The sequence below is a fragment of the Lissotriton vulgaris genome, chromosome 9 (genome assembly GCF_964263255.1).
Source record: "Lissotriton vulgaris chromosome 9, aLisVul1.2, whole genome shotgun sequence".
NCBI lineage: Eukaryota > Metazoa > Chordata > Amphibia > Caudata > Salamandridae > Lissotriton > Lissotriton vulgaris.
Window position 1 is genome coordinate 1,217,847,865 of NC_141697.1, and position 24,830 is coordinate 1,217,872,694.

At 50.0% G+C, this 24,830-nt stretch overlaps 1 protein-coding gene across 3 annotated transcripts in view; it reads left to right on the plus strand.

Annotated features, from left to right (window-relative positions):
• ARIH2 (ariadne RBR E3 ubiquitin protein ligase 2) overlaps positions 1 to 24,830 on the plus strand; it is a 335,731-nt gene that overhangs the window by 112,784 nt on the left and 198,117 nt on the right. For 2 of the 3 annotated variants that reach the window (XM_086939316.1, XM_086939318.1), the window contains exon 3: positions 15,946 to 16,286. In XM_086939316.1, coding sequence (XP_086795442.1) covers positions 16,038 to 16,286 — 249 coding nt within the window. In that variant the 5' untranslated portion in view covers positions 15,946 to 16,037. Of the gene's footprint in view, positions 1 to 14,795; positions 14,853 to 15,945; positions 16,287 to 24,830 lie in introns of all 3 variants that reach the window. The other variant, XM_086939317.1, reaches the window with a different exon arrangement.

Here is a 24,830-nt window from a genome sequence, read left to right on the forward strand (position 1 = left end):
CGAAAGTGAAGCCCTCGGGTTCAACAGCTCCGGCTTCGAAACCGAAAGTGAAAGCCGTACAGAAGGCTCTGGAGGCGTCAAAACCTAAAAAATCCAAAATGGCCGACAGTCCCGCCAACATGGCCGACCCTAAGGCTTCAGGGTCGGTGCCGAAGGCAAAGTCGTCCGACGCGGCTGCGTCGGCGCCGAAGTTTGTCGCGGTCGACGAGCCGAAGAAGGCTTCGAAGAAGCGTCAAGGCGATCCCAAAGCTCTGGCTTCCCCGGCCGTCGGAGCCAAGGATGGTGCTGCGTCGACTCCGAAGACGGTGCCTCTCGCCGACACCACTCCCAAATCTGGGAAATCGAACGAGACGGTCACTCCCTCTCCAGCCTTTACGAAGAAGGTCCAGGAGTCCCTGCAACGGATTCGAAAGGCCGCAGTGCTTACCGACCCTGAGGCTGGGGTGTCGAAGCCCGCGCAGAAGCCGTCCAAGGCACAGACGCCTATCCGCTTCACCCTCCCGCCAAAGTCGACGCCGAAGGCCTTCGCTTCGAATCAGGGGGCGGGAGTGCCCTCGAAGGAGGTGTCGACGCCCAAAGCGTCTCAGGTGGTGTCTAAACCTCGGCTCCAACCACTCGCGGAGGAAGAACGTCGTGAAGTCATCATCGACGCCAAAACTGGGAAACTGTCCCTCCTCAAAAGGAAAATCACCACAGAGCCGGTGCTTGAACACTTTCGCATTCCTCTAAAGAACAAAAAGGACTCTGCGGGTACTTCAGCACCTCTGGCGCCGGCGTCCCCAAGTGACCTGCCGCGTTCCCCAACTCGCTCTACCGCGGGGGATGACGACGACGAGGAGGAGGTAGAGTACAACTATCCGGCGTACTCCGGATCCGGGGGAGGAACATGAACCTTGGTCGGCCGGAGGCGACCCTGAGGACCCGCAGTCGGGTCAGGAACCGCATCTCTTTGCGGCAAAACCTTCGCCAACGGAGGACTCTGCTGCCTTCAACGCGCTAATAGAAAGAGCTGCGGCTAACCACGATGTCGAGCTGCACTCCGATCCTGTGGATGTGGACTTTTTATTTGACACTTTCTCTGTGGCCGAAAAGTCAATCAAAACTTTGCCAATGCTCAAGGGGGTGCTCAAGCACGCGCAGGAGGTCTTCAAGGAGCCCACTCGGGCACGTGTCATCAATCCACGCATTGATAAAAAATATAAGGCAGCGCCCTCGGATCCAACATATATCAAGGGACACTTGCCACTAGACTCTTTGGTTGTTTCCAACGCTCGCAAGAGGGCGAACTCACAGACAACTGGTGACGCTCCTCCCCCGGACAAAGAGTCGAAAATATTCGAGGCCTCAGGGAAGCGGATTGCTGCACAGGCAGCTAACATTTGGCGCATCTCGAACACTCAGGCCCTACTCGCACGCTACGATAGGGCTCATTATGACACCCTAGAGGCACTACTGCAGCACTTGCCTGACCAGTACAAGGAGGCAGGGGAGATGTTAATTCAAGAGGGAAAGCTCATCACAAACGCTTCCATAAAATGTGCGCTAGATGTGGCTGATACGGCTTCCAGGGCGATCAACACTAGTGTGTTGCTCAGAAGGCATGCATGGCTTAGGATTTCAGGGTTTAAACCTGATATACAAACAACCATCCTAAACCAGACGGTTAATCCTGACCACTTGTTTGGCCCTGAGGTGGATGCGACGCTTGAGAAAATGAAAAAAGATACAGACACTGCTAAGTCTATGGGGGCCCTTCAATCTCAGCAGTTTCGGGGTGGCTCCTTTCGCCGCTCCAATACCAGAGGCACCTCAAGGGGTCAGGCATCGCAATCCACCCAGTACTATAAAGGCAATACCCAAACCTCATACACCAACAAGGGTAGAGGTGGCTACAGAGGCAACAACATCAAAGGCAGGGGACGTGGAAACAACAGCTCCAGGTCCACCGCCGCCAACAAGCAGTGACGCCTTGTCACTGCCCCCCGACCACACAACACCGATCGGGGGGAGACTCCAGCAGTTCCTGCCCGCGTGGAGATCCATCACCACGGACAGGTGGGTCAAGTCTCTTATCCAGTACGGTTACTGTCTGGAACTTACCTCCACTCCACCAAACATACCTCCAAGAAGCCGTCCTATGTCCGGCGAGCACTTGCTCTTGTTGCAGCAGGAAGTTCAGGTCATGCTGCAAAAAGGCGCAATAGAGCTCGTCCCACTGCAGGAAAAGGGTACGGGAGTTTACTCTCTGTACTTTCTAATCCCCAAAAAGGACGGTTCCCTGCGGCCCATCCTGGACCTCAGGCCCCTCAACTGGTACATTCTCTCGGAGCATTTCCATATGCTCACGTTGCAGCAGGTGCTCCCTCTGCTTCAACAGGGGGACTTCCTGGCTACGTTGGATCTAAAAGACGCATACTTTCATATCCCCCTGCATCCTTCACACAGGAAGTATCTCAGATTCACGATCCTAAACCAGCACTACCAGTTCAGGGTTCTGCCGTTCGGGGTCACCACAGCGCCAAGAGTCTTTACGAAGTGCCTGGCGACTGTGGCGGCGCATCTGCGACGCCAGAACGTCCACGTCTACCCTTACCTGGACGACTGGCTCATTCAAGCAAAAACAGAACAACAGTGCGCCGACCACGTGTCCCGCACCATTCATCTCCTGCACGATCTGGGATTCTCTCTGAACTACCCGAAATCCCATCTCCAGCCCGCCCATGTACGACAGTATCTGGGCGCGACAATAAACACTCTGGCAGCCACTGCGCAGCCAAACTCAGTGAGAATCGCCAGTATCCAAACGCTGATCCAACGATTCAGACCTCAACACTCGCTTCCGGCGAAGGTGTTCATGCAGTTGATAGGCATGATGGCCTCCTGCATCTCCATTGTCCCGCACGCGAGGCTACATATGCGTCCGCTTCAGGAGTGCCTGGCACGTCAGTGGACTCAGGCTCATGGGCAACTGACAGACCTAGTGTTGGTGAGCGGTCGGGCATACAACTCTCTGCATTGGTGGAATCCACAAAACCTTTGCAAGGGCCGACCATTCCAAGAGCCTGTGCCGCAGATTATCCTGACAACGGACGCTTCTCTCCAGGGATGGGGAGCGCATGTACTCCACTACACGGTGCAGGGACTATGGACACTACAGCAAAAGAGGATGCACATCAATGTGTTGGAACTGATGGCAATCTTCATGGCCTTAAAGGCGTTCAAAGTACATCTGTGCAACAAGGTCGTGTTGATCCGGACGGACAACATGACAGCCATGTACTACATTCAGAAGCAGGGAGGCACACACTCTCCGCAGCTGTCTCATCTGGCTCAGAGCATGTGGAAGTGGGCCATTCAGAGGAACATCTTCCTCATGGCGGAGCATCTCCCGGGCAAGGACAACCAGATGGCGGACCTGCTCAGCAGGCACAGCCATCAAATGCACGAGTGGGAGATACATCCATCCGTACTCCAACCGTACTTCCAAAGGTGGGGTCATCCAGAGATAGACCTGTTCGCCACAAAGGAGAACGCAAAATGCCAAAGCTTCGCCGCCAGGTTCCCACACCCGCAATCACAGGGCAATGCGATGTGGATGAACTGGTCAGGCAGATTTGCGTACGCTTTTCCCCCAGCACCTCTGATACCGCTGATGGCACGCAAGCTCAGGCAGCACTCGATGACTCTCATCCTGGTTGCTCCGACGTGGGCTCGCCAACCATGGTACACCACGTTTCTAGAACTGTCCGTGGTACCGCATCAAAGGCTTCATCTCACTCCCAGCCTTCTGACGCAGAGCCATGGCGACATTCAGCACCCAGATCCGCTACAGCTCAACCTGGCGATCTGGCTCCTGAAGTCCTAGAGTTTGGCTACCTCAATCTTCCTCCCGATTGCATGAACATCATTCGGGAGGCAAGGAAGCCCACTACTAGAGCTTGTTATGCGGCTAAATGGAAGAGGTTCGTCATTTACTGTGTTAACCACAATATTTATCCGCTGGATGCTTCCATTCAAAACATCATTTGTTACCTGTTCCACCTGTATCAATGCAATTTGGCGTACTCTTCCATCCGCATTCACCTGTCTGCTATGGCAGCATACCTTCAGAACAGGCAACACCTGTCACTTTTTAGGGTTCCTGCTACCAAGGCTTTTCTGGAAGGACTTAAAAGAGTCATTCCGCCAAGGACCCCACCAGCTCCAGAGTGGAACCTCAATGTGGTTCTTACGAGACTGATGGGTCCTCCCTTCGAGCCACTGCACTCTTGTGAGCTACAGTTTCTGACTTGGAAGGTTGCTTTCTTAGTAGCAATTACATCGCTACGGAGGGTTAGCGAGCTGCAGGCGCTCACCATCCAAGAACCTTTCTTCCAGGTACATGCTAACAGGGTTGTGCTCCGCACTAACCCTAAATTCTTACCCAAGGTTGTGTCTCAATTCCATATGAACCAGACAATTGAGTTGCCGGTGTTTTTCCAAAACCCCGAGACGCTGGCGGAGCGGATGCTCCACACCCTTGACGTTAAGAGAGCCTTGATGTACTATGTGGACAGGACAAAAGATTTTCGCAAAACAAAGCAGCTTTTCGTTGCTTTTGCCTCACACCACAAGGGAAACGCCATCTCCAAAGCTGGGATCGCTAGGTGGATTGTGAAATGCATTCAAATCTGTTACGCTAAAGCTAAACGCACTCTCACTATCCCACCAAGAGCCCATTCCACCAGGAAGTTAGGGGCCTCTATGGCTTTCCTAGGTAACATTCCCTTAGAAGATATTTGTAGAGCAGCCACATGGTCTACCACACATACTTTCACTAAACATTACTGTGTAGACGTGCACTCCAAACAGCAGGCAGCTGTTGGTCAGGCTGTTCTCAAGACACTTTTTCAGACTGCTGCAGCTGGCACGGGCGGCCGCCTTTAATGGAGGGACTGCTATGTATTCTATGCACAGATATGAATTCAGGAGCCCACATGCCTCGAACTGCAAATGCTACTTACCAGTATGCATCTGTTCTTGGCATGTAGGGCTGCTGACATTCATATCGCCCACCCTCCTCCCCGGCGCCTGTAGCAGCTGCAGTCTTCATATATATATATGCTCAATAGCATGGTCATCACTCACATACTTCACTCCATCTCTGCCAATGGCTAAAAACAATCTGGGGATGGAGGCGATGCCCATGCGCACTGTAGTCCAGGGGAGGAGCCACCTATCTCGTGATACTTTGAAGACTCTTCCAGGACAACAATGTGCAATCATCCGGACCCAACACTAGGCGGCGATCTATGCACAGATATGAATGTCAGCAGCCCTACATGCCAAGAACAGATGCATACTGGTAAGTAGCATTTGCATTATCCTGTAGACACTGATCCAGAAGACCACACTGAACCCTGGGCGGACACTGTTGACCCAGGGGAGCCACAACATGCCCCTGACAGTCATGCCTATGCTGTTAAAACCTCACCTACAGAAGACACGGCTGCGTTTAACGCACTTATTGAGAGGGCGGCAAAAAATCACGATGTTCAACTCCATGCTGGCCCTATTGAAGAGGATCTTTTATTTGACACCTTCTCGACCTCAGAGAGAACTGTCAAGACTCTACCCATGCTTAAAGGTGTCTTGAAACACGCTTGAGACATCTTTAAGGAGACCACAAGGGCGAGAGTGGTAAACCCCAGAATTGAAAAAAAATACAAACCAGCACCTGTGGACCCTACGTATATCAGGGGACAGTTGCCATTGGACTCTCTGGTTGTTTAAAATGCTCGTAAAAGAGCGAACTCGCAGACCACGGGTGATGCTCCTCCCCCTGACAAGGAATCTAAAGTGCTAGAAGCATCAGGGAAAAGGGTGGCAGCTCAAGCGGCCAATGTCTGGCGAATCTCCATCACACAGGCACTCTTTGCCAGATATGACAGGGCTCATTATGATACACTTGAGTCCCTGTTACAACATTTGCCAGATGAGTATTAAGAGGCAGCAGAAATGCTAATACAAGAAGGGAAACTTATATCCAACGCATCTATTAAGTGCGCGCTAGACGCCGCAGACACTGCAGCCAGGGCTATTAATACAAGCGTTGTTACGAAGACACGCCTTGCTAAGAATTTCCAGCTTCAAGCCTGAGATACAAACCACTATACTCAATCAGCCAGTTAACCCTGATTACTTGTTTGGCCCAGAAGTGGACACCACCTTAGAAAAAATTAAAAAGGACACAGACTGCAAAGTCTATGGGGGCTCTACAGTCGCAGCAGTTCAGGGGTGGTTCTATTCGTCGCTCCAACAATAGAGAAGCTTCCAGAGGCCAGGTGTCCCAGCAGACACAATACAGTAAAGGAGGCACGCAGACCACCTACAACAAGAACAATAGGGGTGGCTATCGTGGAAACAGCACCAAGGGCGGAGGTCATGGAAACAGCTCCCGATCCTCCGCCACTAACAAACAGTGACGTCTTGTCACTACCCCCCGACCATATAACACCGGTCGGGGGAAGACTACAACAGTTCCTGCTGGTCTGGAAACCCATCACTACAGACAGGTGGGTGAGGCACCTTATCCAGTACGGTTATGGTCTGGAGTTAACATCCGCTCCACCCAACATACCCCCAAGACACCGTCCTATGTCCGCAGAGCATGTACAGTTATTGCAGCAGGAAGTAGTCAGCATGCTGCCAAAAGGAGCCATAGAGCTCGTACCTGTGGACCAAAGAGGTACAGGGGTGTACTCGCTGTACTTCTTGATCCCAAAAAAGGACGGGTCCCTCAGACCCATACTGGACCTCAGGCCCCTAAACCAGTACATCCTGTCAGAACACTTTCACATGCTCACATTACAGCAGGTTCTACCGTTACTCAGTCAGGCAGATTTCCTCGCAACACTGGATCTGAAGGATGCACATTTCCATATGCCGCTACAACCGTCGCACAGAAAATATCTCAGATTTACCATTCAGGATCAGCATTATCAGTTCAAGGTCCTCCCTTTCGGAGTGACAACAGCACCCAGGGTGTTTACCAAGTGCCTAGCGACAGTGGCAGCACACCTACGGAGACAGAACGTTCACGTCTACCCATATCTGGACGACTGGCTTATCCAAGCAAAGTCGGCCCAGCAATGTGCCACCCACATGTCCCACACCATTCACCTTCTTCACGATCTAGGGATTTCACTGAATTATCCAAAGTCCCACCTTCAGCCCGCCCACGTACGGCAGTACTTGGGCGCGACAATAGACACTCTGGCAGCCAAAGCACAGCCAAATTCAGTGAGGATCAACCGCATGCAATTGCTGATACCGAAATTCAAACCACAACACTCGCTTCCAGCACGAGTGTTCATGCAGTTGATAGGCATGATGGCCTCCTGCATCTTCATAGTCCCGCTCGCGAGACTACACATGCGTCCGCTTCAGGAGTGCTTGGCACATCAGTGGAATCAGGCTCACGGACAACTGAAAGACCTAGTGTTGGTGACCGATCGCGCATACAACTCTCTGCATTGGTGGAACCCACAAAACCTTTGCAAGGGCCGACCGTTCAAAGAGCCTGTGCCACAGATTATACTGACGACGGACGCATCTCTCCAGGGATGGGGAGCTCATGTACTCCACTACACAGTGCAGGGACTGTGGACAGCACAGCAGAAGATGCACATCAACCTTCTGGAACTGATGGCTATCTTCATGGCAATGAAAGCATTCAAAGTACATTTGTGCAAACAAGGTAGTGTTGATCCGGACGGACAACATGACGGCCATGTACTACATACAGAAGCAGGGAGGTACACACTCTCCACAGTTGTCTCATCTGGCTCAGAGCATGTGGAAGTGGGCCATTCAGAGAAACATCTTCCTCATGGCAGAACATCTCCCAGGCAAGGACAATCCGATGGCGGACCTGCTCAGCAGGCACAGCCACCAGATGCACGAGTGGGAGATACATCCATCAGTACTCCGCCCGTGCCTCCAGCAGTGGGGTCATCCAGAGATAGACCTATTCGCCACAAGGGAAAACGCAAAATGCCAAAGCTTTGCTGCCAGGTTCCCACACCCACAGTCGCAAGGAAATGCGATATGGATGAACTGGTCAGGCATATTTGCGTACGCTTTTCCCCCAGCACTGCTAATACCGCTAGTGGCACGCAAACTGAAGCAACACTCGATGACTCTCATCCTGGTTGCTCCGACGTGGGCACGCCAACCATGGTACACCACGTTTCTAGAACTCTCCGTGGTACCGCATCAAAGGCTGCACCTCACGCCCAGTCTTTTGGCGCAGAGCCATGGCGACATTCAGCATCCAGATCCGCAACAGCTCAACCTGGCGATCTGGCTCCTGAGGTCTTAGAACTTGGCTACCTCAACCTGCCTCCTGACTGTATGGATATCATAAGGGAGGCAAGAAAGCCCACCACTAGAGCATGTTATGCGGAAAAATGGAAGCGGTTTGTCATTTATTGTGCCAACAACGACATTAATCCGCTAGATGCATCTACTCACAACATCATCTGTTATCTGTTACATCTATACAAATGCAATCTAGCCTATGCTTCCATTCGTATACATTAATCCGCAATAGCAGCTTATCTCCAAAACAGGCAGCATCTCTCACTTTTCAGAGTGCCTGCCATCAAAGCTTTTCTGGAGGGACTCAAGCAAGTTATTCCTCCCAGACACCCACCAGCACCTGTATAGAACCTAAATGTGGTCCTTACCAGACTGATGGGACCACCTTTTGAGACTCTACACTCCTGCGCGATACAATTCTTGACGTGGAAAGTGGCTTTCCTAATAGCAATCACATCGCTCCGACGAGTTAGTGAACTTCAAGCACTAACTATCCAAGAGCCATTCATACAGATTCATTCCAACAGGGTGGTGCTACGCACTAACCCTAAGTTTCTGCCTAAAGTAGTTTCACAGTTCCATATGAATCAAACTATAGAACTGCCGGTGTTCTTCCAGAAACCAGATTCAGTGGCAGAGAGAATGCTCCATGCACTAGACGTCAAAAGAGCTCTCATGTACTACATAGATAGGACAAAAGACTTCAGGAAGACAAAACAACTGTTTGTTGCCTTTTCCCCACAACACAAAGGCAACCCCATTTCAAAAGCAGTTATAGCCAGGTGGATCGTTAAGTGCGTACAGATTTGCTATCAAAAGGCTAAGCGCACGTTAACGATTCCCCCAAGAGCCCACTCAACACGAAAGTTGGGGGCATGTAAATGTAAATGTGTAAATGTAGGTGTACTTATATAGCGCAACCTGTCACCCAAAGGGCATCCTGGCGCTTGCCTAGGGAACCCGTCCTGGTATTCCCCTGTGAGAGGCCCCAGCAGGGTATCCACAAGGTGAAAGCCAGGCATCCCGCGGCGAGGGGCCGTTTTGGAGATTAAGCAAGCTATTGCCCAGAGTCGCAGAGCGTGAACCCGTGAGTCGAGAAGGCACCGGAGCGAGAATTATCAAGACCGTGGAATTTTTAGCCCAAGACCCGCCGGGGCGGGGAATTGAACCCTGGTCCAGGGCCGATCTCAGCTTCCGGGTCTGCCGCCTCTAACCCCTGAGCCACACTTCTCCACAAGCTTTCCTTGGAAACATTCCTTTGGAGGAGATCTGTAGAGCAGCCACATGGTCTACCATACACACATTTACTAAACACTACTGTGTAGATGTGCATTCCAAACTGCAGGCAGCTGTAGGACAGGCTGTTCTAAAAACACTTTTTCAGACTGCTGCAGCTGGCACGGGCAGCCGCTGCTAAGAAGAGGCACTGCTATATATTCTATGCACAGATATGAATTCAGCAGCCCACATGCCTCGAACCGAATATGCTACTTACCAGTATGCATCTGTTCTTGGCATGTAGGGCTGCTGACATTCATATCGCCCGCCCTCCTCCCCGGCGCCTGTAGCGGCTGCAGCACTCAGAATTACTCTTAGCATGGTCATCACTTACTGTACTACACTCCATCCCTGCCACAATGGCGAAAAACAATCCGAGGATGGAGAGGATGCCCATGCGCACTGTAGTCCAGGGGAGGAGTCACCTATCTCGTGATACTTCGAAGACTCTTCCAGGACAACAATGTGCAATCATCCGGACCCAACACTAGGCGGCGATCTATGCACAGATATGAATGTCAGCAGCCCTACATGCCAAGAACAGATGCATACTGGTAAGTAGCATATTCGATTCTTACCATGAGGTCCTAGGACCCATGGGGCCTGCAAGGCCTACTCGGGGGCTCCACGGCTGTTTTAGGTTACATAATATTAAAATGAATACATTAAAAAGTATATACAAATAAAGAAGCAAAATCAAACATTTTAAAACTTTCTATATTTGATTGTGAAGTAAACAAAGTATTACAGTCATGGAGCATTTGTTTTATGTATACTTGTTTTTGTATATTTGTGTATTGTTTTGTGATTCAAATCCTTAAAATTGCTTATGTTGGCAGTCGTCGACTTCCATTAATGCCTCTTGGGGAACTGGGGGTGGCCTGTGTGAAGCATTCCACTTATAATTCAGTGGTAGGCCACAGCAATCAATATGTCAGGAACCGCTGTAATAAAACCTGCTGCTTAGTTCCAGTTGCCCCACCTATATGCTCCTCTCTCTTAGTCTGTAATGTTTATGGGTTTGATCACAAAGAAAAACCTAACACCCTCAGACTTCATTGGCCCCGTTTGGATACCTGCTCTATGAAGTCAGGTACTTTGTTTAATCAGTGTGCAATAAACTATGATGCGCTGTCATTGTTGTTTAACTTTCATCTGAACCGTACTGAGTTTTGTTAGTATGCTGGGTCTGTTTTCTCTTTGCATCTCCCTTAACATGACAAACGCCATGGTTCTCAGAAAGCTATTTTCTCAGCACCTTGACGATTGCACGCTTCACACTGAAGTTACATTAGTCTTTTTAGGAGTTGGTAGTGTGCAAAGATTGTTCACTTTAAAAGCATGTCAACCGCATGAACCTAAGGAGCCAAAACGTGGTGAAACCCTTGGTGATGGTAAGTATATTCTGAAAGACAAACCTAGTATTAGATGACTCATGTTCACAAAGGTATGGTTGTTTGCGGAAGATGTTCATAGCTTTTCATTGAAATCATTGAAACTAAATAGTAACTTCCTGAGTGAGAGTTGCAGGAATGCTTGATGAAGGACTGCATGGTGGGCTGTGCAGACGATATCTTTGTTTTTCCTTTCACCGGCTTCATGAAGCATCTTAGTTCCTTGTGTTTTCAAAAAGCTTGGGGTTGGTGTGTAGACCAGTAGTTGTCCCCTGAGACTCGGAGAAGAACCCGTTTTATTGCTGACAACCGTTGGGAAGCCACGTCCCCAGCGTTTCCTCTGCAAAAATGGCTCCTATAATTCAACAGGCTTTTATCTAAGAGTGATGAGATATTGTTTGCACTTAAATTTCCTCGAGACGGAATCCTACTGTATGGTCCTGATTGGCCTCTCCTGTAACCGTTTTTCTTTGTATTTGGTGTTTATTTAAATACTAGCACTCTTTACCTTTGGGAAGACCGATTTGATGGCAAACAAGGTGTATGTTCCCTTTGTTTGGTAGAGTTGGAAGAAGTAGATCAGAAAGATTCCTTGCTCCCCATGATGATATCTTTACAATCGTTCACATGCGAGTTTTCATACAAGTAGGCGATTGGACAGTGCCATTCAGGAGCCTGACACTGAGTTTGCATATCTATTATCATCACTGGTATCCTAAGACATGTGGTGAGGGCATGGGTTTATGCTTCAGAATTCTGTTGCTTAGTAGACGTGCATCTATCTCATTATAGCTACTCTGGTTCTAGGCTTAAACAGTAGATGAATAATTTTACTTCGGCTGTCCTTTTCTGGTTTGTGTACATTCATATTTAATAGTACTGGTGTTGTCTTTCATGCACGCTGAAGAGGGTGACCATCAAATTGGATGAGTTACATGAACCACACAATGTTGCAAAATATGTGACCATAAACCTCGGGTCTAAGCTTCCTGTTCTTTAAATTCGGTATCCAGCAGCCAGAATCATCATTAACTAATCCATTTGTATGCCAGAATTTCTACGGAACCAACTGCCTTTCCATTCCCAACCTCGTTCAAGAATAATTTAACTAACACCAGTATCCCCATTACGGTTGTGGAAATTGATTAAAAAAAAAAAAAAACTGCCTGTCCATGGGACGAGACGCTTCAGAAATCTTTCATGATTAAAAATTCACTTTTCCTTTTAGGAGCCATGCATTGAGGTATCCAATTATGACAGTGTTCGCATTTGATCAGCTCTCTGAGAATACCAGCGCCCTACTTCTGTGTGTACAGAGGCTCTGTTTATGAATGCGCTCTGTTTAGGCTAGCTTGTAGCTTTCTGATGGGATTTTGTATATGGCAGCACTTTGTTATGCCAGATTTGTGATTATAAGAGTGTGCATGATGTATCATTGTTCCAGCTGTTCTATTGCTCTTTAACTTACTTTGGTTTCTGAGGCAGTGTCTTGAAAACCTCTTTGGGAAACTTATTTTTAGCATTGACTCGATTTTCACAAAACATTGTTGTACAGAAAAACAGAATATACTAGCAGTCTGGGTTAATCAGCATGGCCGCTCAATTTGACCTTCTCTTCTTGACCACGTCATGGGATTCTTAGGCGATCATTGTATCTCACTATGCCTCAGTTCCTGTCCACCCCAGAAAAGGTCTCCACTATTCTCATGACAAAAACTGGAGTAAAACGTCTTCCCGGGTGGGATGAGCCTCCCCAAAAAACGTTTGGGATACAGGGAAAATGTTTAACAAGTACATTTGTGCCTGCTTTGCAGTTTTTCACATGAGCAAATATAAAGATTGCTAAGAGTAAACTTAGAAACTTACAACTGCCCCAGGTTTCTACACCTCCCTCTGTAAAGTCCTAAATCTGCTTCCATGCTGCGTCATAGACTTGCCGGTCACTTTACATAAATAGGGGCGCCTAATTCATTTTTTTTATTCGTTGCCCATAATGGCGTGACGCTCACTCCATAATTTTTTCTAAAATATTGGCATGCATCAAGCATATTTCAATAAATGATGCCTTAGAAAAATCATATTTAATGTTCTTTAAAATTACACGATTGTTTAGCAAAACTGTCGATCTTTTGTCCATTTTTGTCTGTTTTTTTCTCTCCAAGTTACAGATTTTTTTCGGTACATTTTATTTGAGAGCCATCAATCGTAAATCGGGCCTGCTTTCTTCAACATGCATTTAAATAGTATCAGGGTGCAATAAAAATGGCCATACATTGTTACATTTTGCAAACATGTATAACATTTTTTATTGGAATCCCTGCCAGTTATTCAAACTAAGCTTTCAGCTCTCTACATTTTGTTAATGCTCTCACCCTAACAGTGAAGGTATGCATTTAACTTTACTATGCTGCCGCAAACTGGCAGCCAAGAGGTTTGGACTTACTTGTCCAGTGGACAAAATGAACAGGAAACCTTGTCCTTTTACCCAAACGTTTTGGGTGTTCGGCGATAGTAATTCCACCCCCCAGAAGTCTGGTATTTTACTTATTCACAAAAATTGAGTACAAAGTGATAGGGGTGCTCTCATCATTGGGGATATTACGTCTACATTATAAGTTGTCCTCTACAGTATTGGAATCAATTGAAATACACCTAGTTATATTAGGTATTGGAGTTTGCAATCACTTAATGTCAGCCAAGAAGTTTTTTTTCCCTTATGGTATCAGTTCCTTGCTTTTGCCCTGTCTACCTTGTGCCACTCTTAACTTTGGCCATCCTTATTTTCATCTCAGAGGACAGGCAGGAATAGCAATCTTTTTGTGTGTGATTATCACAAGTGTAAATTTGCCATGCACTCATACTTTTTAGTTTTCTGTTTCCAGAAGCATTTACTTTGAGTTGTTTACTTAGTCTCTGGGGCCACCCCATACCTGTTTATTGCTGTTTGACTCTGCACAGATAGTCATGGACCTTGGTTTTCATACCCTATTCATTGATACTGCCCTTTTGGGATGCCCATATAAATTAACTTCAACTCTACACTTGCTTGCAGGCAGCCTCTGCAACTTAGCTGCAAGTAATCCAGTCCCCCACTTTCGTGTCTGACCAGGTTATTTTAAGATGCCCATCATAAGACGCATATCATTTAGCTCCAAGTACTTGGTGTTTCTGCGGCCTATGCTTGCTCAGCTATGTTCGCACACGGTCTGTCTGTGCAGCAGCATGTGCATGTTAGATTATTTGAACAGCGTATCATTGATATGTTGGAATGCTGTTGTATTTTTGAAATGTTTGGTTTTGTATTTGTTTGAATATAATCTTTTTAAACAGGAATGCAGTTGTTATACTGAAGGTGACACAGCAGGCATTATTAGTTCTCATTAACCAGTAACAGGATGTGGCGGGGTAAGGACAGGATGATGCATACATTGTATGGTGATCTTTAGAGTGACTGTGTTGCACGTTCTCAAAGTCAAACTAGCCATGCAGTGCTTATGGCAAGAAATGCTCAAGTTGAAGGTATTTGATGTTTTTTAATGCTGTTCTGAGGAAGAGTGTCAAACTGGAGGAATACCAGAGAGAAAATGTATATAGGTGAAGCTTCAGATGTGGTATGGGGGATATGTAGGTACAGCAGAGTTAGGTTTTCATGTACTGGGGATGGGCTGTGCTGGAGAATGAAGGGGGTATGCAGAAGGCAGGTGTGAGATTTTTGACAACATTTCCTAAGGTCATCCCTCGTGCATGTTTTTTTTCTTGTAGTGTTTGGGAGTGCAGGAGGGGTTAACAGTCATTGGTTGGAAGGTGAAGACGTATCTAGTAAGTGAGACTTCTTAACGGACTCTTGCTGTAGACCAGCTTGCTGACGACTTGCATTTATTCTCCTTTTTAGCATTGGGGCAGTTATTGAACAGGTGGTAACAGGAAAGCCGGTTCCGAAAGGGTTTCATTGTTACATTTAACTGAGTGCTAGAGGCATTGGGGATGAAGTATGCTGTCAAGCTCTGACATGGGCATATTTGGTAACCATGAGGGAGTGAGGCAAAACATTGAGGCCAAAGCAAAGGTTTAGATGGCCTCGCTGAATGTAAACATACGTTTTGCAATTTGCATCGAGGGTGGAGCCACATTCTGCATGGCTGCTCACCATGAAGCTTCCATAGAGGATATATTATTGTGTTAGGTTTAGGGGCAGTGGAAATTGAATCATTGTTCCAGCATTCATATGCTTCTATTAGTCGTGCTTCAATGTCACCAAGTGCCTATGCAGGGGAGTGTGATGGCTAAGCCTAGATATGCTGATCTGATTTGCACACTCAGCGGAACATAGATTTCCAGCAACTATTTTATTGAGTCAAGTAAGGTTAAATTCTTTTAACTCAATAGTGTTCTTGAAGAACTGACTAAGAAACCTGCTTAAGCTCAGATGTCTTGCATTTTACCTTCCATTCCCCCTCCCACTTTGCCATGACTACTCCAGCAGCTAATTACTTTGGAATCTGATTAGATCTCTTCAGTGTCTGTCTATAAATTAGGTTTGTGCTGTACAAGAACCTCTACATAGATACTTTTATACTTTTTTGATTGATCGAATTTGAGATTACTGATACAAATGCGTCGGTCTTGTATCCCCAAATTCAAATGCATGTGGGTCGCAACATTGTCTTACCAAAAAACCTGTGTACTGCTTTTCTTGCTCATGCGAACACACCCACAAATCAGTGCTGTTTAATTGATTGTCATCAGATTGAGAATGGGGTTAAGAGGGGTTAAGAGTTGCTGATGGACATCAGTTTGAGAAGGAGTTAGAATACCCAGCATCTGCTGATGTTTATCAGTTTTACGTGAATAAGTAGTATTGTCCTCTTAAACTTGCTGATTGTTGTTTTTTTTTTTTATCCCCTCTCTTTAGTGTGGCGAAGTATCAGATGAACACTAAACAGTAACGTGTGCAGGTGGGTGGGGGAGGTCTTCTGTTGCTTTCGACGTAGGCGGAACAATAAAATGTCAGTGGACATGAACAGTCAGGGTTCAGATAGCAACGAAGAAGACTATGATCCCAATTGTGATGAAGATGACGAAGACGAGTATCCTTGTGATATGGAGGATTATTACGAGGGGGTTGCGAATGATGTGGAGCAGCAAGGAGCTGATGCATTTGATCCAGAGGAATACCAGTTCACCTGCTTGACCTACAAGGAGTCTGAGAGCGCTCTGATCGAGCACGTGGCCAGTCTGGCGTCCATGCTAAAGGTGCGGAAATCTTTTTTGTTCTCCTGGCAGCATGTTGCTATAGTGGTTGTTTAAGTCTAAGAACTTTTATCCCATTTGGAGCTCTACAGGTTAAGAACACACTGCTAATTCAATAGAAACCTACTCCGTACACCACACAAATTATTTTGGTATTTGTGCCCTCTTGTTGGGGGGGGGGGGGGTATCCAAGACCTTTTGATTTTACTGAAATTATATGTATAATATACTTGCGTGTAAGGGCTTCATCCTTTCCTCCGTTATTGTCAGTCTCATTTTTAGGTCGAGTCTGTCAATGCGCTTGCGCATTGAGCTTGCAAGAGATATTGGGGCTTAACCAGAGCTTAACCATCGGTGGCGATTTGACGCTGTGCCCGTGAAAAAAGCGCGTGCACAATGCACATCAAAGCCACCAGCCTCCCTCCCACAAGCTTCCCCCAGCATGCGCTCTGCCTCGGGCATTTCTCCTCCCCTAATTTATTCACAACCCACGGCCGGACGGCCGGACTTTCACGGCCTATCGGCCGTGTCTCGCGTTTCCACTTCTTTCTTACTGGCGCTGGCATTTGTCTATCTTACAGACATCAAAGGTTGCTGCTCCCCGTCTGCGCCCCCCCCTTCCCCAGCAATGCAGAGAGCTTGTTGTTTTGTATTCTCTTTAACTGACTTATGTTTTCGTCACAGTAAATGGAAAATATCTGCCCAGTAACCTTTTCAGTTTAGATTTTGCCTTGTGGGCATCTTGAAATGTACGTGGACATTTTCCTTACGTCCAATTCCAAATTTGCCCGCACTCCAGAAATTAGATTTATCTTTGGTAAACACGGCGGACAGCAGGGTTATGCTCAGCCCTACTATGGGACGGGAAGGGTTCGAAGCTGCAGCAGGACTGTCAGAAGTAAACTGGATGTGAATTCACCTCACAGAATGAAACTTTCATTTACGTTAATGTCCATCGTGTTTTTACCCTCAAATGTACATACCGAATACTGACACGTTAAGTAACCATGCCATCCTTGTGCCAGGCTGCTTTCCAAGTGTGTCATTCCCTGCTCTGCTCTTGCTACCAAATATTTCTAATTTAACAATAAAATAAATATTTTGGGGGTTCGCTTTTAATTCACCTTCCTGATAATTCAACACAACCATCATATTTTCTAATGCCCCATGCTTTGAACAAATATTACCTTACAATTCTTTATCCTGTATTAGGTTACTATGATCGTAACGCGCCGCTGTGCTTTTGTTTGAAATGCTTGTTTATTTTGCTGCAAAATGCTTTAATTTTTGTCAACATTTTTACTACAAATTGTGTTGCGTTTGGCGATTTATTCCAACATTTATGATTTTGTAAATATTATAGCTTCAGTGAGGTAATTTTAGTAACTTTATTTTATGCAGTAGACTTGTGCAAGCAAATAATTTTTTCCCTAAGCGTTGGAGATGGGGAAACACATGTGTATTTTTTGTCTGCGCAGAATGTTTAGTAAGGCCGAGGAAAGCGGACAGGTTTGAAAATCGTGATTCGCACGCTCTTGGTGCCGGTCTGGCGTTCGTTGCTTTGAATAAATGATTTCCTGGCAGCTTTCCCGCTCCTCGTGCAGCAGGGATTTGTTGTAGGCTATTAATTGATTTGTTTCCGGTGACAGCTTCAAATCATCGCTCCTTCTCTTCCTGATAACTGGAAATCAGTGGTAATGATGAACCATGTAGTTAGTGTCGGTATAGCGCTAGCCTGCTGTAGGCGCTAGGTTTCTTAGCCTAATCAATCCAAAGTGTTTTTATTAGTACGAAGCTGGCGGCACTCATTTACCCATCTCAGAAGAATGAAAGGCAGCGTCGGCCCTGCAAGTATCTTGAACCTGAGCCCTGCAGGATGCACACATCTCTGCATCATATGCGGATTCCAGCGAGCTATCCTGGGCAAATAAACCACGCCAACAGTTGGCCAACTGCTACTATATGGAACCCCCCACGCCTCGCACCAGACTTCATTGGAATGCGCTCCGTGCATTCTCCCCTCCCTTTCAGCCCTTTTAGCCTCTTTCCCAGCTCCCAGCCGGACCCTCCTTTCTCACCTCCTCTTTACGTTTTCGTCAGCAGAAAAGTCCCAGCAATGGCTCAGTTTTTCACCGTACTCGCACCACTGCCGAACACGGCATGACTTGACAGACTTGCACGCAGAAGACCGCATTATACTGGCCTGAGTTCTCATCAAGTATTTTACCAGAAAAGTCCCAGCAATGGCTCCTTTTTTCACCCTCCTCGTCTCCTCTGTGCACAACCCTCACTCATCCTCACTCACCCCCTCACCCACCCTCACCCTCACACCCTCAGCCACCCTCACACCCCCTCACACCACCTCACCCTCCCATCCCCTCACCCTCCCATCCCCTCACCCTCCCATCCCCTCACCCTCCCATCCCCTCACCCTCCCATCCCCTCACCCTCCCATCCCCTCACCCTCCCATCCCCTCACCCTCACATCCCCTCACCCTCACATCCCCTCACCCTCACATCCCCTCACCCTCACATCCCCTCACCCTCACATCCCCTCACCCTCACATCCCCTCCCCCTCACATCCCCTCCCCCTCACATCCCCTCCCCCTCACATCCCCTCCCCCTCACATCCCTCCCCCTCACATCCCCTCACCCCCTCACATCCCTCACATCCCCTCACCCCCCTCACATCCCCTCACCCCCCTCACATCCCCTCACCCCCCTCACATCCCCTCACCCCCTCACATCCCCTCACCCCCTCACATCCCCTCACATCCCCTCACCCCCCTCACATCCCCTCACCCCCTCACATCCCCTCACCCCCCTCACATCCCCTCACCCCCTCACATCCCCTCACCCCCCTCACATCCCCTCACCCCCCTCACATCCCCTCACCCCCCTCACATCCCCTCACCCTCACATCCCCTCACCCTCACATCCCCTCACCCTCACATCCCCTCACCCTCACATCCCCTCACCCTCACATCCCCTCACCCTCACATCCCCTCACCCTCACACCCCACCCACCCTCACACCCCTCTCACACACACACCCCTCACACAACCCCTCACCCTCGCACAACCCCTCACCTCACCCTCACCTCCCCCCTCACCTCACCCTCACCTCCCCTCACCTCCCCTCACCCTCACATCCCCTCACCCTCACATCCCCTCACCCTCACATCCCCTCACCCTCACATCCCCTCACCCTCACATCCCTCACCCTCACATCCCCTCACCCTCACATCCCCTCACCCTCACATCCCCTCCCCCTCACATCCCCTCCCCCTCACATCCCCTCACCCTCACATCCCATCCCCTCACCTTCACATCCCCTCACCCTCACATCCCCTCACCCTCACATCCCCTCACCCTCACATCCCCTCACCCTCACATCCCCTCACCCTCACATCCCCTCACCCTCACATCCCCTCACCCTCACATCCCCTCACCCTCACATCCCCTCACCCTCACATCCCCTCACCCTCACATCCCCTCACCCTCACATCCCCTCACCCTCACATCCCCTCCCCCTCACATCCCCTCCCCCTCACATCCCCTCCCCCTCACATCCCCTCCCCCTCACATCCCCTCCCCCTCACATTCCCTCACATCCCCTCACCCCCCTCACATCCCCTCACCCCCCTCACATCCCCTCACCCCCCTCACATCCCCTCACCCCCTCACATCCCCTCCCCCTCACATCCCCTCCCCCTCACATCCCCTCACCCCCCTCACATCCCCTCACATCCCCTCACCCCCCTCACATCCCCTCACCCCCCTCACATCCCCTCACCCCCCTCACATCCCCTCACCCCCCTCACATCCCCTCACCCCCTCACATCCCCTCACCCCCTCACATCCCCTCACCCCCTCACATCCCCTCACCCCCCTCACATCCCCTCACCCCCCTCACATCCCCTCACCCTCACATCCCCTCACCCTCACATCCCCTCACCCTCACATCCCCTCACCCTCACATCCCCTCACCCTCACATCCCCTCACCCTCACATCCCCTCACCCTCACATCCCCCACACCCCCCCTCACCCTCACACCCCTCTCACACACACACCCCTCACACACACACCCCTCACACACACACCCCTCACACAACCCCTCACCCTCGCACAACCCCTCACCTCCCCTCACCCTCACCTCCCCTCACCCTCACCTCCCCTCACCCTCACCTCCCTCACCCTCACCTCCCCTCACCCTCACCTCCCCTCACCCTCACCTCCCCTCACCCTCACCTCACCCTCACCTCCACTCACCTCCCCTCACCCTCACATCCCCTCACATCCCCTCACCCTCACATCCCCTCACCCTCACATCCCCTCACCCTCACATCCCCTCACCCTCACATCCCCTCACCCTCACATCCCATCCCCTCACCCTCACATCCCATCCCCTCACCCTCACATCCCATCCCCTCACCCTCACATCCCCTCACCCTCACATCCCCTCACCCTCACATCCCCTCACCCTCACATCCCCTCCCCCTCACATCCCCTCACCCTCACATCCCCTCACCCTCACATCCCCTCACCCTCACATCCCCTCACCCTCACATCCCCTCACATCCCCTCACCCTCACATCCCCTCACCCTCACATCCCCTCACCCTCACATCCCCTCACCCTCACATCCCCTCCCCCTCACATCCCCTCCCCCTCACATCCCCTCCCCCTCACATCCCCTCCCCCTCACATCCCCTCCCCCTCACATCCCCTCACATCCCCTCACCCCCCTCACATCCCCTCACCCCCTCACATCCCCTCACCCCCTCACATCCCCTCACCCCCTCACATCCCCTCACCCCCTCACATCCCCTCACCCCCTCACCCCCCTCACATCCCCTCACCCCCCTCACATCCCCTCACCCCCCTCACATCCCCTCACCCCCCTCACATCCCCTCACCCCCCTCACATCCCCTCACCCCCCTCACATCCCCTCACATCCCCTCACCCCCTCACATCCCCTCACCCTCACACCCCCTCACCCTCACACCCCCTCACCCTCACACCCCCTCACCCTCACATCCCCTCCCCCTCACATCCCCCACACACCCCCTCACCCTCACACCCCACCCACCCTCACACCCCACCCACCCTCACACCCCTCTCACACACACCCCTCACACAACCCCTCACCCTCACACAACCCCTCACCTCCCCTCACCCTCACCTCCCCTCACCCTCACCTCCCCTCACCCTCACATCCCCTCACATCCCCTCACATCCCCTCACATCCCATCCCCTCACCCTCACATCCCCTCACATCCCATCCCCTCACCCTCACATCCCCTCACCCTCACATCCCATCCCCTCACCCTCACATCCCATCCCCTCACCCTCACATCCCATCCCCTCACCCTCACATCCCATCCCCTCACCCTCACATCCCCTCACCCTCACATCCCCTCACCCTCACATCCCCTCACCCTCACATCCCCTCACCCTCACATCCCCTCACCCTCGCATCCCCTCACCCTCGCATCCCCTCACCCTCGCATCCCCTCACCCTCGCATCCCCTCACCCTCGCATCCCCTCACCCTCGCATCCCCTCACCCTCGCATCCCCTCACCCTCGCATCCCCTCACCCTCGCATCCCCTCACCCTCGCATCCCCTCACCCTCGCATCCCCTCACCCTCGCATCCCCTCACCCTCGCATCCCCTCACATCCCCTCACATCCCCTCACATCCCCTCACCCCCTCACATCCCTTCACCCCCTCACATCCCCTCACCACCCTACCCTCACATCCCCTCACCCTCACACATCCCCTCACCCTCACACATCCCCTCACCCTCACACAACCCCTCACCCTCACACAACCCCTCACCCTCACACAACCCCTCACCCTCACACAACCCCTCACCCTCACACAACCCCTCACCCTCACACAACCCCTCACCCTCACACAACCCCTCACCCTCACACACACCCTCACCACCCCTCACCCTCACACCCCACCCACCCTCACACCCCCTCACTCACTCTGCCGCCCTCACTCACTCTGCCGCCCTCACTCACTCTGCCGCCCTCCCACCCACCTCCTTCTCATACACACAACCACACACAGCCACACACCCCTATCGCCCTCCCACCCACCTCCTTCTCATACACACAACCACACACAGCCACACACACCCCTATCGCCCTCCCACCCACCTCCTTCTCATACACACAACCACACACAGCCACACACACCCCTATCGCCCTCCCTCTATCACCCTCCCTCTCTTCTACCCACCTCCTTCTCATACACACCCAACCACGCACCCAACCACGCACCCCCCAACCCCACGCACCCCCCAACCCCACGCACCCCCCAACCCCACGCACCCCCCACACTCTAGCTATCTATCGCCCTCACTCTAGCTATCTATCGCAGCACCACAGCATCACTGAACGCCACAGCAACACTGAACGCCACAGCACCACCACAGCACCTCTCAGCACCACCACATTATCACTCAGCATGTAAATGTACAGGAATTTATATAGCTCAAATCACCGAGCGGTTTCTAAGCGCTTGCTTAGGGAACCCGTCCTGGTATTCCCCTGTGAGATAACCCCGGCAGGGTATCCGCAAGGTGAAAGCCAGGCATCCCGCCGCGAGGGGCCGTTGTGGAGATTAAGCAAGCTATTGCCCAGAGTCGCAGAGTGTGAACCCGTGAATCGATTAGGCACCGGAGCGAGAATTGTCGAGTCCATTGATATTTTAGGACTCAAGACCCCGCCGAGCCGGGAATTGAACCCTGGTCCCGGGCTGACCTCTGCTTACAGGTCTGCCTCCTCTAACCAGTGAGCCACACTTCTCCACAGTGAGCCACACTTCTCCACTCAGCACCACCACATTATCACTCAGCACCACCTCAGCAGCACCACCTCAGCAGCACCACCTCAGCAGCACCACCTCAGCAGCACCACCTCAGCAGCACCACCTCAGCAACACCACCACAGCACAACCACAGTGCAACCACAGCATCACTCGGCGCAATCACAGCATTAGTTAACTTTGCAGTGAGTGACCGCATTCTGGCTGGGGCTACTCTGGTGCTGTGTTTTTTAAGACCCCCAAAAATATTCTTGCTTTTAGATTTTTTTTCTTTGATAGGGAACTTGCAGCTTTCCAACAAAAAACGTCATAACACAAAACAAGCTTTGGCAAAGCCAAAAGACTGGCGACCAACACTAGACCTTTTGGCTTCGTCACTGCTTGTTTTCATGCGGCAACAATGCCCTATGAATCTCTGCCGGATTGTCTTGCAACATGACCCTGGATCTCAGAGCCCAAACTATGCAATTGCAAAAGTCATGGCATTCTGAGGAGGATGTGTCCTCTTCTGTGCCAACCGGCACTGATCAATCTGTGCAGATATGAGGAGAGTACTGAAGAGAACCTTTGAGGGCACACACGTTACAAACATGTTATTGTATTGTGCATGTTTTGTGTTGTCATTGTGAAAGTTCATGCTTGTTTAATTATTTGTTTCTTTGATTTGTTTCACCATGCAAAATCGTGTGTCCTATGTGGCTTCATCTTGAGAAAAACAGGATGTCTAATTAAAAAAAAAAGCAGAAGTGATTGACTGTTTCATGGAGGCCTTTGTCCAGCAGTGCATACGTTAAATGTGGATCAAAGCAGGACTGTTGAGCACAACACTTTTACATGTGGTATTTCTGTTTGGCAGGTCCAGTAGTAGCCAAGGTACTCTGTTTTGGAGTGTCTGGATCGTAGCAACATGTCCCCTAGGAGGTCAACCACTCTGTGGGTTACATTAGTCCAAATTAGAAGAAAACAAGGCTCTTCTGTTGGGACATTTATTGACCTGTTCAATTAACAATTGAAGTGAAGGGTAATAACCTTGTTTCCGCATTTAAGCATTCTAACTGTAAACTCCTCTGCCTGGTCCATAAATATCTCCCTCTGGGAGCTGCCGCCTAATTAAGTAAGAAACTCACCAGATGTGGTTATGCCAGCACACGAAACAGCTCCTCGCTCCTGTCACAAATCGCATTACGTAAATATGATGATTCCTACCCTGCCCTTACTGGTTGCCCAGACAGCTTCATAATCTGTGACCTGCACTCATGCTACAAAAGCTCAAGCTATTCACTCATTCAGTTTTTGTTCTCACCACCTTGCATACATTGGCTGCTTGTGCAGTAGCAGGCCAACCTTTGTCCCACCTGCTCTTCCCCAGTCTTCTCAGTATGATGTTCACCTGATGAAACTTGCCCTTAATTTTGTGCATGATCATACATTGTTAACTTATCTATAATAAACATGTCCATTTACTAGAGTTTCAGCTATTGGCATTGTAAATGACTGCCTTTATTTACTTGTTGATTTTTTTAAAAACCTAAATAAAAAGCATTGTTATTTACAATGCCAATAGTTTAAACTCTCACAAATGCGAGACCTATTGCATTGAAAATGCTTGTTTTTTTCTGTCATGTGCATGATGTATGCAGTGTTAGCTCGTACAGCCATGAGGTTCATCTCTATTTATTGACCGGTTAGATCTGCGTCTTTTCT